The sequence below is a fragment of the Hylaeus anthracinus genome, unplaced genomic scaffold (genome assembly GCF_026225885.1).
Source record: "Hylaeus anthracinus isolate JK02 unplaced genomic scaffold, UHH_iyHylAnth1.0_haploid 11989, whole genome shotgun sequence".
NCBI lineage: Eukaryota > Metazoa > Arthropoda > Insecta > Hymenoptera > Colletidae > Hylaeus > Hylaeus anthracinus.
Genome location: NW_026534337.1, coordinates 14772978 through 14786671, shown reverse-complemented (window position 1 = coordinate 14786671; position 13694 = coordinate 14772978). Strand labels below are relative to the sequence as shown.

Here is a 13694-nt window from a genome sequence, read left to right as displayed (position 1 = left end):
ACGTCGACGTCGGTGCGCTCAGGTGAACGCAAAAACTGGCGTCGCCTGAAATGGAAGAACTCGAGGAAAACGCGCATATAAAGGCGGGCTTAAGAAGCTCCCTGGGACTCTTTGAACGTTGAAAGCCGGCTTCGAGAGGCTGACCCCTTTTTACATTTAGATGGACAAACCTGCAGGCGTCTTTCCCGTGAAAATCTCGAATCGTCGGCGAATCGTTTGAACAAGCCGACCTCGATAAGGAACGCAATTTCAACGACAGAGTTGCCGTGCAAGACGAGATAAAGCAGAAGCCTATAACGATCTACGAGATCTACACTGTGTATTCGTGGATTTGTCTGTATCGCGACATTTCCAATCTACCTATCCTTTTGGATTATGTAATTTTGTTATTTCGAGAATTCTCGATATCAGAAGTCGGTAACGAGTTTGAGTAATTTTGGTTTTGTAATTCCTACGTATACGTCCTCCGTAATTGGCCGAGACGCAAACTCGTTTGTTTACACGAGCGAGGCAGTGGATTTCAGGTTATCCGTGTCATCAAATATAAATTCCTGCCCGGGGAAACGCCCACGAGGGAGATTTGTGATCCGCGGAGCGATAGGAAGGTTTTCAACTGTTCCGAAGGGTCCTCTTCCATAAAAGTCCTCCTAACGGAAACTGGTTGCCAGGTTTTCACGCGAAAGAGTCGACGGCGTATACCGATAGCGCACGGTTACGTAAGAGATATGTCCCGTGCCGACATCATTTCGTGTCGCGGCGACGCGATTTATACGCCTCGAGAAGTTGCGAGGCCGGTATTCCCGTCGGCGATTTCTTGTGGCTGGCTGGCCTTGCAATGCCGCGCGCGATGCAAAGCGTCTCTGGCATTAGAACTGCATCCACCTGCAAACGGCCACCGTCGATGGCATGCGGCTTTTGCGGCCAGGCTATCTGTGCCTACGACAAAACATTTTGCAGACCAGAATCAATTTCGACCTTCTACCCAGTTTCGAGCACCCCCATCAGCATCCCTCGTACATTAGAAGCGTATACTTTGGGGAATACTTCTGTCAATTTAATCACATCGCACGCGCGTTATTTCCCTGGCGCGTTATTTGGAATCCTAGCCAATCGATCAGCGTGTCAGCTGGAGTTTAAAAGCGTAATCTTTCAATTCCGATCGTTAGCAACGTTCGATACGCGAAGATAGCGTTAAACGATATATATCCGGCGGAATTGTTCTCGCGGAAGATGCTAATGGCCGCGAGAAAGCTCCCTGGAACCGTGACAAAAGGCCATCTAGGTAATTACCGAAGAGCTGGCGAAAAATAGGAACGCCAGCCTAGCCGCGCTAAGTGTGAACTTCCCGAGATCTATCGGCATCTGGCAAGTTCGTAAAAGAGCCATTAGGAAGTTTCGTCAGGGAGGAGAGGGGAGTATACCGGAACTTCCCCGCTGCATCTTAATTCCCGCTTTCACGGATCGTCGATACGACCGGTGTGCCATTTAAAATTCTAATCCGAGACTGTTTTCGTTCCGCTCGAGTCTCTCCGCGCATTGCCAGACCGAAACTACAGGCAATATTATCGAGGGGGGAAGAAATGTTTTCTTTCTTTCCTTTTGACGTTACTGAATAAAGGTTTCATAACTGGTCGCGCTTTCTTTCGCTTCGAGCGGAGTGCCATTCGCGTGGAAGGAAAGCTAGGAAATCGGTAAGGTTTCCTGTAACGTAAATCGTAAATCAAAAGACTAAATCCTTTGTTACATCTGTATACTAAAACACAGGTGTCTAAGCTACGCGGTTTAACAAACCTCGAGTTAATTCGCTAATATAACTTTATTGACAGTGCGTGCTCAATTCAAAGGCCGTCAGCCTCGATTTTCGTAATTCGAGACTCGTTAGAAAGGTCTCGCGCGACTCCTCTCGCACCCCTTTGTGGAAATTTTATCCGACATCTCTCTCCTGATGTAAATCAAGATGACAATTTCCAGTGTGTCGCCTTGTACATCTAACGAAGCGTACAATTCCACGTGGAAACAAGTGTTTCTTATCTCTCTTCCTCGACTTTGTTTAATCATCGAGGGTATTTAATAAAAATTAAAAAAAAAGAAAAGTGTTCTTCCTATCTTCTCTAGTAGAAGAAAAATTCCGCTCTAGCATACCTCTCTAAGCGCAAACTTTTTATTTAACATAAGAACCACTGGTCCAAGCAGTCGTCGTGGGAGTCCATAAACCCACCACCGGAAGCTCTTGGAGAAACGAGCGTCGCAATTCGACTGTGTCGAATGGAAAGTGTTAAGTCTTCCGCGATTACGCCGCCACTCGTATGCGAGTCGCGAGACACGCGCGTGCGTTTCCCGCCGCTTCGTCTGGCTTTCAAGCGAGCCTCGCGCGGACGCAGAATGCGAAATAGAAGTCGAACGGACTTTGGACAGACGTTGACAAAATTCTTACCTAAATATAAATTTGGGAATGGTCGTAAAAATAATTTCGATTAAACACGAAGAAATCGTGTAAACCTCTGACTTCAATCGTCACCTATAATTCGAATAAACGTTTCCCATCGGTAAATTCAGGGTTGCGCTACCGCTAAACGTCTGTATCGTCTATGAAGCGTGCAGACAGTTTCGTAATTCGCGTGAAAGTTAAATCAGCCTCGGTTTGTCCGCTTTAATCGGCGCATCGTGCGCGAAAGTCGTTAATTATTCCGCGACGCAGCGAGCCGCGCGTGCCAACTACAGAGGCAGCGAGCGTTTCCAGGCATCGGATTTCACCTTTCAAAGCGATGTTCGCTCGCATCGAAGGACGAAAATGCTCCTGCTGTCGTTTGCGTAATCCTTTTCTTTTTTTCGCGAGTCGACTGTTTGGGCAACAATTTATTAAAATCGCACCGTGACTCGCTTTAATTCAATTTAAATAACTGCTATTAGAAAGATAAATCTGACAGTCTCGATCGACAATGTTTCTCGAGTTACGGTAGCCACCCGACAAGGAACAAATTCAGTTCTTTCGCGTATTGTCGTTTTCAAAGAGCATCCTATCAAAGCCTATCCAATGAGAATCACACGTCCAGAGGGAGCGTTGTCGTTTTGAAAGGGAGCTACCACCGATAAAAGCAAATAAACCGCCGCGCTTTGCAGGGATGAGTATTCGTGTCAACAGGTGAAACAATCGAGCGACGCAAGCGTGCAATCCAAACACTGCATCCAATACAAATCAGCATCGCTCTCTTTGGCGTTCGAGCGACCGATGTATTTAACGTGACCGTTTCGTTGCAAGAAGAGGACGAAATTGTTCTTCCAGCGAAAACGTCGGTTCGCTCCTGTCAAAGGTGACATCGTATGTAGAGGGACTATATACGTTGACTTTTAATTGAATTTACATCTCGCCCGCAATCCTCTGCGGAGGGAAGGAGGAACGCTGAGGGATAGTTAGCGGCGTGATTATTCAATTTCAGATAACTCGAGGACGTTGGCAGCCGATGGATCCGCGCAGGATGCGCGTCATGCATCGACGGTGCAGCGCACGCAATCGCCAGCTCCGCTATTACCGTGTTTAGGCGCTGGAGCGATGAAACGTTTTACATAACTGGGAGCCGAGGCGCCTTTCAGTCACTGTTACCTATCGGCCCCTTAACTCTTTTACGGTCGTTCGCCACTGACGAGACCTTTCACGCCGATTCTGTACTTAATCGCTGCATTGCGTTCTTCGTTTCAATGGCAGACTATTATAAAACGTTTGGGTATCTTTGGGACAATCCTTTCACGCGGATTGTCACCGGGTAGAATCGAACGACCGCGATTAAAATCGCGTTTCCATAATTTCAATTACGAGCAATCGGAGCCCGCGTCATATCGAGAAGACTTCTTTCCACGGCGTAACATTTATTCCGCAGTAAAGTATTCCGGTGGCAGTAAAAGTCGGGGAACCAGTTTCTTGAATCGCTGGAAAACATACTCGTTCGGAGTACGTTATACCAAATAAAGAATGTCGTCGTGGTTTCGTATCGTAAGAAAGTGAAAACGACCGACGATGACCGTGTACGCGGTCCATTTTGCGAGGAGGATGATGGAACCTTCCCTCGTCAAATTATTTAAGCTTAAATAATATACGCTTTCATTCGGTGTATTCAGAGAATTAAAATATGATTTCAATTCTCTTTCTCCTAGGCATCCCTTAAACAAAATTCACAATTTTGCTGTATATACCCTTCTGGTGTCAACAACACGACTACTGAATTTCAATGCGTGGAGAGCCTCCTAGTCCGAGCACCGCAAATGCTCAAAGAACCACCGAACCGAAAACACGATACGTGGATACAAAACGATGGTAGTCGTGGAAACTACCGAACGTATCGATTGCATAATCACGTGGACTGATCGGTCGTCGCGTCAACGCGAGCGTGTCGCTGAAAAAGACGTCGCGGATGAAAAAGGGTTGCGAATTCGAAGGATATCGGGTTCGTAGCTGGAAAGTAAGAGGTGTCAGCCAGCTGTCGGTTTCTCACGACTATAGTTTGACGGGTCTGCAGCCCAAGTAGTCGACGCGAAGTTCTATACCGCCCGAAGAATGCGTCCGGAACGAACTCTGAGCGAGTCTGTTCACGGTTCGCATGTCCTAGGTCGAGACTGCCGTTTCTTGCGAGGAAACGTGCAGTGTGAGGGCACGCCGGATACAATCTCAGTGGCGTTTAAGAAAACTGGGGCATTATACTCGACAAGAAATTAATTGGAGGATTTATTCCTCGGTGGCCTTGAAGATTTATACCTCGGGAAATATTCCTTTGGGGAATTAATCCTCTATCGCAGAAATTTTCCCCCGAAGAATAGTGCTGTACGCGTAATACCACGCTCTGTTCTGTCGTAAGTACATCATTGACTTTGAAAGCCAGACTCTCTCCCGCGCGAGTTTAAAGCGAGTCCTCTTTGGAGATCATCGATTAAAAGCCGTTCATCCGGTTTCGGTGGCTCGCAGACAGCCGAGAACGATTTTGTACCGGTTGGGTGTTACTTTAGAAGCAATCTCTGTATCGGAAGAAGGTCTATTTAAAGCTGGGGAGCCCTGAACACCTTGAATCGGATTAACTTAACGTTGAGTGACAATCTCGGATAATAGAAGGAAGGAAATCGAGTAACTACGCAAATTTCCCTCTCGATTTTGCCATTCTTCAATGGACCAACTGAAACCCAAGTTTAAACGGCAGCGAATCGCCAGTTGGCATATTTTCTATGGGCTGGAAGCTTCTAAAAATGTAACTACAAAGACATACGAATGATCCGCGTGCATTTACGGACCAGAGGGAAAATTTCTCGTTACGTACAAAAACCCTCGAATGTTTTCAGAACGTAAAAACGTTTCCTGAATCGGCTGCCGTTTATCGCGCGGAGAAATTCCAGCAAACGTTCGTTTGACATTTTCTAGATAATTTGCGAATGAAAGCATCCGTTGAGCATCCGTGGCGTCCAAGGAGCATAGAGAGGCGACGGGGATAGCGTCGCGACGAGTGGCGTCCACTAGCAGCTACTCGCGGCGCGTAAAAGGTTCGTTAACGGTGGAGCGAGTGATGGAACTCAGGTGCGCATTATAGGAACTTTTTCGGTTACGGGTTTGACGTAGCTGGCAGGAGACCGACACAGGGAGCAATTTAAAAGCGCACGGTGAGCAAGCTTTCGAGATTTTTAACGCGGCTTGGCTCTCGCCGCGTATCGCTATTAATTTCGGATCGATTCAGTCCACCGTCGCCACTCGGCGATATTACGTAATAACTTTCTGTGCCAGTTTCGCGTTTCTGCGCGGATCTGTGAGTCGCCCGTACGAGGATTTCACCCGATCTTCGCGTCGGCTTGGTTAATTAATAATCGTTCTTCCCCAGAACATCAAAGGGACATACCGCGTGCTTCTAAACTGTGTACTTATTCCCCGGCCTGCGTGGTGTCAATAACGTAACACGAGTAGTGCGGCGGAGTCGACCCCGTTATAAAAAGTCGTTTAATCCACTGAAAACACGCGATATTCCGGCTTATCGATTCGTTCGTGAATATTCATTTCTGGCGTAAAAAGAAAACTGAATCAAGTCCTCCTTCTTGCTAACTTAATCTTGTAGTCAAAAATTGAATCTTCGCAATTTTTAATTTATTTAACAAGATCCGTGTACATAATCGGTATCGACGAAAAGGCCGTTTCAATCCCACTCCAGATGTTACAAATTCTAAACGGTGAAATGGAAAAGAAAATTGTGCCAGCCAGGTAGCCTCGAGACCCTTGACTGCGTTTCGACATGACCCGCAACGAAGAGCTGCTTTTCGCGTTCATCGGGCCGTAACACACGTCAGACGTACAATTTAATTAGAAATATCGGTTCATTTTCGCTTGATGAGCTCGGAAATAGGACACGAAAAGCAACGCGATGTTATACACAAAAATTAGACGAAAAAGGACGCGGAATATTATCGAATTCATTGCGTTCAGGCGGTCGATCGATGCGTTCGTAATTGTGTTTTCCTCCCCCCCCCCCCCCTTTTATTTATTTCCATCGCCAGAGGCGGAAGCGTAGCGACGCGGGAATACGTTTCCTCGAACGAATCGGTCAAAAGAATGAAAATTCCGTCTGGTGTTTGACGGTTTCAATGAGATCCCGGTCGGACGCGATAGCGGTCTGAACTTTCTGCCCGAAAAACATACCGCGAAATGCAAACCGGCGAGTTTTAATAGGCGGAGGGCCACTCGGCGCATTTCCGGAGTTCTCATTGTTCGGAGGCCTTCTGGTCTCGGTGTGCTCGGCAAACCAGTAATCTGTCAGACGTTCGTGCCATGCGGAAACCAGGATTTCGATGTGTATATCCTCCCACCCCTTTCCTTTTGCCAACTTTTCGTACATTTCCCCGATATTTTTGTTCCGAGGCAGATACGCAGGAGAAATGGGAAGACACAAGTTTACACGCAGCAAGGAGCTACAAAGAAGGCCTCGGAGCGATGTTCGCCATGTTGGAAGCCTTTACGACCATAAATTGCGGTTTCATAGAAATAATTAATCGATAACGAAGAATAATCAAAATCTTATTTGGAATTCATCCTTTGCAATTCTGTCTAGACGTTGAATTACTATCCTTCACAGACCTAGCAGCACTCAGCTCTTGGTTAATTCTATGTATTCCCTAATGAACATGGCGATAACTTTTATCTTTTGCGGACGCAAAGCAGATACAATAGCATTACAGCCCCGGAAAGAGCGTCTGAAAGCTTTCGGCGACAGAAAAGAAGAAATAGGGCGCCGTGGTTGTGATCAGAGAGCCGTTTCGATATTAAACAAGCGTCCAGTCCAACTTTTGCAATCTTCATTTTTCTCCACGGCCAGCCGAAGTTTCCCGAGCGCGGAATACGTCCTCATTTACTGGAAACTTTAACGCGTCTCGCCCAATTTCGATATTAAACAGACCACGTCGCGGGTCGAGCTAACAAAGTTTTCGTTTTTTTTTTTTTTTTTTATTGAAACGAGTTAACCCTATTGTCTATAGCTCCTGCACGATTCCTCAAGCAAGCCGCGCTAATGATTTTATATCTTTTTCCTTGCAAGACCTCGTTACTTTCTTTCTCCTCGTGAATTGAAGCTATCCAAAGGGCAACAGGCTCGAACACCTTGCGCCGGATAAGACCTGGACGCGGGAATTATTTTCTAAGGGTTCGCTACGGGAGGTTCGTTCACTGTAACGTTTTCCCGCTAAGAATCGCATGTTTCAGTCTTTTGTTCGCGGCCAGTGCACGTAACACGACGTTAACAATGTAATCCGTTGCAATTAAGATGCGACGCGAGTTTTCGGGCCAGTGAGCTAGCCGAGCAAGCCTCGGCCACGGTTTCCGCGCATCTCGCGCATCGTGGAAGGTCGAGGAGAATCGGAAGCCGTTGCGGCGACGCACGAGATCCGCCTAATCGCGTTAAGGCTCCTAACCAGGAGACCGATTTCTAAGCAGCCGTGGACGGTTCAAGGTTTTCCCGATAACTTCCAGCCGCGTCTTCGACTCTTGCGTGTCAGTTTCAACAGACAACGCGGTGTCCTTCGAAACACCTCTCATGAACGAGGGTTGTTCACGGAATCGTGTTCAGGGAATATTATATACGGACAATGCATGATTTCATTGGTTTATAGGAATAGTTCTTGTTGGGTTCTCTTCCTACATACCACGATTACCCAGGCGCCATTCGTAGCTTCCGTTTAGAGGAGAGTACTCACCTGAAACAGAAAGAAACATCGACGTTAGAAGGGTATACCATCAATGTTCAAAGATTAGTGTACAGGGCATGGGAAAAGAATTTTTTGTTCGACCTGACCAAATTCCAGCACCCTGTCACGAGATAACGCTTGAACACGGCGATCCTATTAACCCTTTCGCTACGACGAAGTACATCCGAAAATCGATCATGAAGTAGGGAACCCTGGAAGGACTCGGGCGCGTAACCAAGGACACAATTTAATACTTATAGGATTACCGAAACTTTCGCATTATCCATAATATCGTAATCTGTGGGTTGGAGGTAGACCTGGTAGACTGTTACTAATGACTGTATGCATAAACTGTCGTCAATTGCAACGTCCAGTGTTTGGTCTACGCTGGTCGAGTAAACTTGCTGTTTTGGTAAACGGAGATCGGTCCATTACGGGCGAGTATAGTCTCGGCTTTGAAGCGACATAGTTGACAGTCAATAACTTGTTAATAGACTAGGTTGCGACTGACTTAATAGAGTCTCCATCGACAGGCTCTCGTCTCTGAGATGCACTGAAATGTGCAAATTGTTATCGACTTATAATTCTCCGAAGGAAATATAACAAACATTTTATTTTGATTGAGAAAAAGAATTATCTTGAACGTATCCCAAGCTTAAAATCTATGAACCCGAACGGAACCTCAGCTTCGAATTGAGTGGGCGATCTTCCCAACCTCTAAAGATTCGAAGCACCAATTCCTGGTTCCTGCTAATTCAACGATCCATCCAAAAAGAACGAATCGAACAAAGGATCGAGTTGGCCGAACGAGAGTATCCCAGCCGCAATGTTTGTACCGAGGGATATCGAGGCGACCAGAAATCCTTTGAGAGCAACCAAAGAACTTTTCTCCCTTGTTAGTCGACGCTTAATACCGTTCGAGGTATCGGAGTGTTACGAGGCGAAATGTAGGTCGACAGAATTGAACGGTTTTAACCATGCAAGAGGCGGAAAAGAACGAGCCCGGACGTACATATGGAGGTTTGCGAATCGAGAATGGACAGTGACGAGGCTGCCACTACTCGAATACTTTAGTATTAAATTCGAAAAATACTCAAGTATCACTATTCCACTATCGGCATTCGAACGCAAAAAAATTTGACAAGAAGTCCCCCTGGGCAACGATCGCTTCCCCCATGTTTTTTCAACTGGTAGCAATCGGTGATAGGCAGTCCCGAGGAAAAAAAGTTAATCGAAAATCGTTTGGACGCGAAGAGTGGAACGCGTGTTTTGTAGCGGAAACGCGGAGGAACTTCCAGCGGGGGTCGCGTCGACGGGGGAAATATTGACGCACGTCACGTCGCCCGAGGATAATTGACTTTTTAATTGGCAACGGCCACGCGGCTTCGATTGGCGCCTGATTATTTGCGTAAAAATTCGCTAACCAAATGCCCGAGTTACGCGAATCAATCGCCCTTTGTCACTCTTTATTCTTCGTGCTATGCGTCAGTAGATTAGTTGTTCGAATCAGTCGCGAATCTACTGCACGAGTTTACGATAAATGCTGGACGAAATTTAATAGCCACGCTGTTTAACCTCTTCAGAGACGATTTTTCTTCACGCTTTTCTTATATCTCTAACTGTTATTATCAAACTTTTGTTTTTTTGTTATTATTGACAGTGAAGTTGGGTGTAACCTGTATTCTATTGCAGTTGTCATCCGTTTTGGAGTAGCTTACTTCAATTACATGCATATTTAGTAACTACTGAAGGATTTTTACAAATTCTCCGAGCAAACGATTGGACGAAATTGATCCCTTTACTCGCTGAACATTCTATTCGCATTTTTGGTCCTACAATGGCCAAAGTCTCGCGAACGAGGGATACGATATACAGAAATCAATTTTGCGGAAAATTACCAATTCAGCGGATCTTCCACATGGCGCGATAACTCCAAAGAAATAAAAAGCCACAATCGCGGCATCAATACGCAGCACACGCGCCGCGGGCTTCGGTAATATCTTTCTTTCCGCTTGTATGCATAATCGATCGACTTTTCATTCAACGAGGGAAGCAAAGAACCGCGACGACGACCGAGGAAATCAGGGTGGAATCTATATTTCTGTAAGATCCTTCCTCAAGACTGACAACGGCTCGCAAAAAATAGCTTTGTTCCGACGAATATCGAATGGTACGTTAAAGAGCGTACGACGAATCCAAAAGCACCGACGAACACCAAAACAATTCTCATCGAGGAATTTCGAGTTATCGAGAGACACTTGCGGAAGCGGAACGCTGTTGGCCATTGAAACGGATCGCTTAACGCGCCCGTAACCGATACACGATTGGTTTCAAAGGAAGGCCAGAATCGAGCAGCTAACTGTAATTAATGACTGAGCTTCGATTTTAAAAAGTAGAACTAAAATGGCTCGCGAACGCGTTAACGTTGGGAGCCGCGAAAAGAAATTCGACCGGAACGGAATCTTTGCGGTTTAAGTGTCTTTCAGCGCGCATTGAATTACGACGATCGTTCCTGCGACTCCGACGAGCTGCTATCGCGTTACCATCTTCCGAGAACAGCGACGCAACGAATACAACCTTCGTCTCGATTCTCTTTTCCTCAAACCTCCATTTCGAAATGAACTTTCGAACGAGCCCGCCGAAATGAAATTACACCGTAAGGAAATTTAGAAAATCTCACTTTCAAGAGAAGGTTCGCAGCATCCCACTCTCGTTTTTCGAGGACTGGAAAGGTTTCACCAGATGCGAGAAGAGGGACGCGAGGAGAAAGTCGCTGCATTTCTGTTCGGTCACTTCTTTCGACTCGCCGCATTACGCGCTCTCTTCGCAAATACCCACTCATTTATCGAGAATGTAAATACACGTTGGTCGGCGAACGATCGTTAACTTATCAAGAGCGTAAATACACGCCGTTCGCCAAAAAGACGACGGAGAGTAGCTTAGAATTAAAACGCGGGCTACTTTTTTTTTTCGTCGGTTTGCAACCTCTTTCGCGATACGTATGCACCGAGGGATAATTGTACTCGACGCAGGCTGCGTTTCGTTTTTTCCTTTATCCACTTCCAGTATCGCAGCACAAACGTACAGCAGTCTGGTGCAGCACGTGACGTCGGAATCAGGTGATGGTGCTCGAGAGCCGAGGCTTTAGGGAAAATGTGGGTCAGCCTCGCGTGGTGCGTGCACCTCTCAGCCGCGAATCAGAAAACCATCCTCGGTGCTCCCTGGGAACATTTTTTTATACCTGCGTTCGTCCGCGAATGCCGACTAGTGGAGCACTTATCGCTTTAGAAAACACCGTTTCCCTCTGTGCGCGATTTTCGACGGCGGGGAATCATCGTTACTCGCGGCGCGCGATAAAAGCTAATACGCTGAAAGTTTATCCGTCGGATGCTTGGGCGCCGAGAGTTAACGTTAACACGGTGAATTTTGAACAACGAAAGTGTACGGAATGAACATTACGCTATGAAAGTTAAAATTGCCATGCTAGAGCAAACGTGTTCGATATGAACGCATGAGAAGTTAAAACGCTGAAGAACGTTGTATTTACGAAAATTAATCTATGGAACGTTAAACGTAAACGCTGTCGCACCGTTGCGCTTTAAACTCATCTCGATCATCCCCGATCGATCGAGATCTTTCGTGGCTGGAACCAGTCGCGCTCCAGAGCATCGAGGAAAATTGACAGCCTCGTAAATGGAGCGGGAGCAGAATTACATCCGCAGCGAGATTTTAATTCGAGATCAAGCTCGGTTGTAAACACACGCCATCTCGGAGATAAATCCCTAAGCGTGAATACGTATCGTGGCTCGAGATCGATAGATTCTTGAGGGGTTACGTGCAGTTGAGTACTGCAAAAGAAAGCTCGATTTTTACTGAAATTTACCCCAAACGCATCGTAGATATAACCTCTTAAATGGAATTCTGAGACAATTTTCAGTGCCTCCGAGAAGGCTCGAGGTTTCCGGAAGAATGAGGAAAGGAGATGTTGCGCAGGGTCGCGCGCCAAGACAATGAGAATCCATGGACACGTTCGCGTAGGCGTGAGTGGATAACGAATCGCGGTTACTCGCACAATTTTAATACCATTAGTATCCCCACGATACCTTCGCGAGCCGCTAACGAGATCGACGTGACTGCGACTGGGCGGCCGCATTAATTTTCTTGAAATACCTTCGAGCGCGAAGGGACACCGCCTTCGCCGCGGGAGACCTCGAGAAATTAAAATTACTACGAATAATAATTTCCGACTCACCGTAATGTTTTAATCGAAGAGAATTACTATTCGAGACAGACAATGTTATCGTAAGGACGTTAATTAAAACACCGTGTGTGCACTTTCATTGTAATAGTTACGATCCACGATTTATTTCAAAATTACTCGCTTCCCTCTACTCTGCACGATTGAAATTGAAAGAAAAGAGAGAGGTGGAGGGCGCATAGAATTTTCTGTGCCACTCATGAGCAACTATGGGGCGAAACGCAAGGGAGGAACAATCAGAAACTCGAGGTCAGGCGACGCAACGCGGACGCTCGCTAAATGTAGTTAATTAACTCGTCGACGTTGATTACGCGTAACGAAGGCGAGGCGTTATTGTGCAACCCTACAGAAACGGATCTAGATCGTAAGTAGGTAGAGAGATAGATGTTATTCGGATTTGTGCTCCACGGAAGACTTCTAAGTTTCGACACTGATACTGGAGGAATTCCAGCGAGTTAGTCGGAGAATCAATTCAAATTTTGGGCACTCGCTGCTAGCAACTTTATCCCTACACGGTAATAAGGATTCGTAAGGTACATCAAGTTTCTTACATTAAAGTTTAAAGTGTAGCAGTGGGTAATGTGTAGATGGTGTAAACTATCCGTGCCTCTGAGAATAACAAATTCAAAGGACGAGTTCCTGGTCGTCGGTATTCCGTTCCCGAAGCACCTACTTTGTCAACTACTGGTTGAGATTCGGACAGCCTACGTTATCGACTGCAGGAAGCGAATTACCGACTGCAGATCACATCGCATTTCAGCGACCTACTTCATCGATTTACCGAGCTGCTGACCATGTACCTACAGTAGCGCTGAAAAAATATCAGTCACTGGCTCTTCTCGTTTAGAAGAAGTTCATTTTCCATTTAATCAATACGCTTCGCGTACAACAAATCGTCAGAGAAAGCACAGACACGGTAGATTCTCTATTATACCTCAAACGTCACAACCCTCAACATAATCTAAGAATAGCTTCAGTAATGGTCAACGTTTCCTCCAGCCTTGCCATCCGTATAAACATGTTTAGTGCTCTTGTAGCACTAAAGGCACGACAAACGTTCCATATCCTGCACTCTTGACTCTTCCGTCGACGTCCATCTTTTGCAGGAATAAAACCATTTCCAACGTCTCCATCACATTTTCTATTGATTTTTTCCTCCCACGCCGAAACGAATTATCTCTTTCCGCTATGCAAATTGAATGCAGATATCCCAAATACCGAACGACTGCGTAGCTAA

The 13694-nt window shown here is 46.2% G+C and overlaps 1 protein-coding gene across 28 annotated transcripts in view; it reads right to left on the bottom strand.

The window, feature by feature from the left end:
• Nucleotides 1-13694, bottom strand: part of LOC128887465 (MAP7 domain-containing protein 1) — a 322710-nt gene that overhangs the window by 74900 nt on the left and 234116 nt on the right. For 4 of the 28 annotated variants that reach the window (XM_054143377.1, XM_054143393.1, XM_054143369.1 and 1 more), the window contains exon 2: nucleotides 8158-8208. The exons of the other annotated variants lie outside the window; for them this stretch is intronic. In XM_054143377.1, coding sequence (XP_053999352.1) covers nucleotides 8158-8208 — 51 coding nt within the window. The remainder of the gene's footprint in view (nucleotides 1-8157; nucleotides 8209-13694) is intronic. 28 annotated transcript variants of the gene reach the window in all.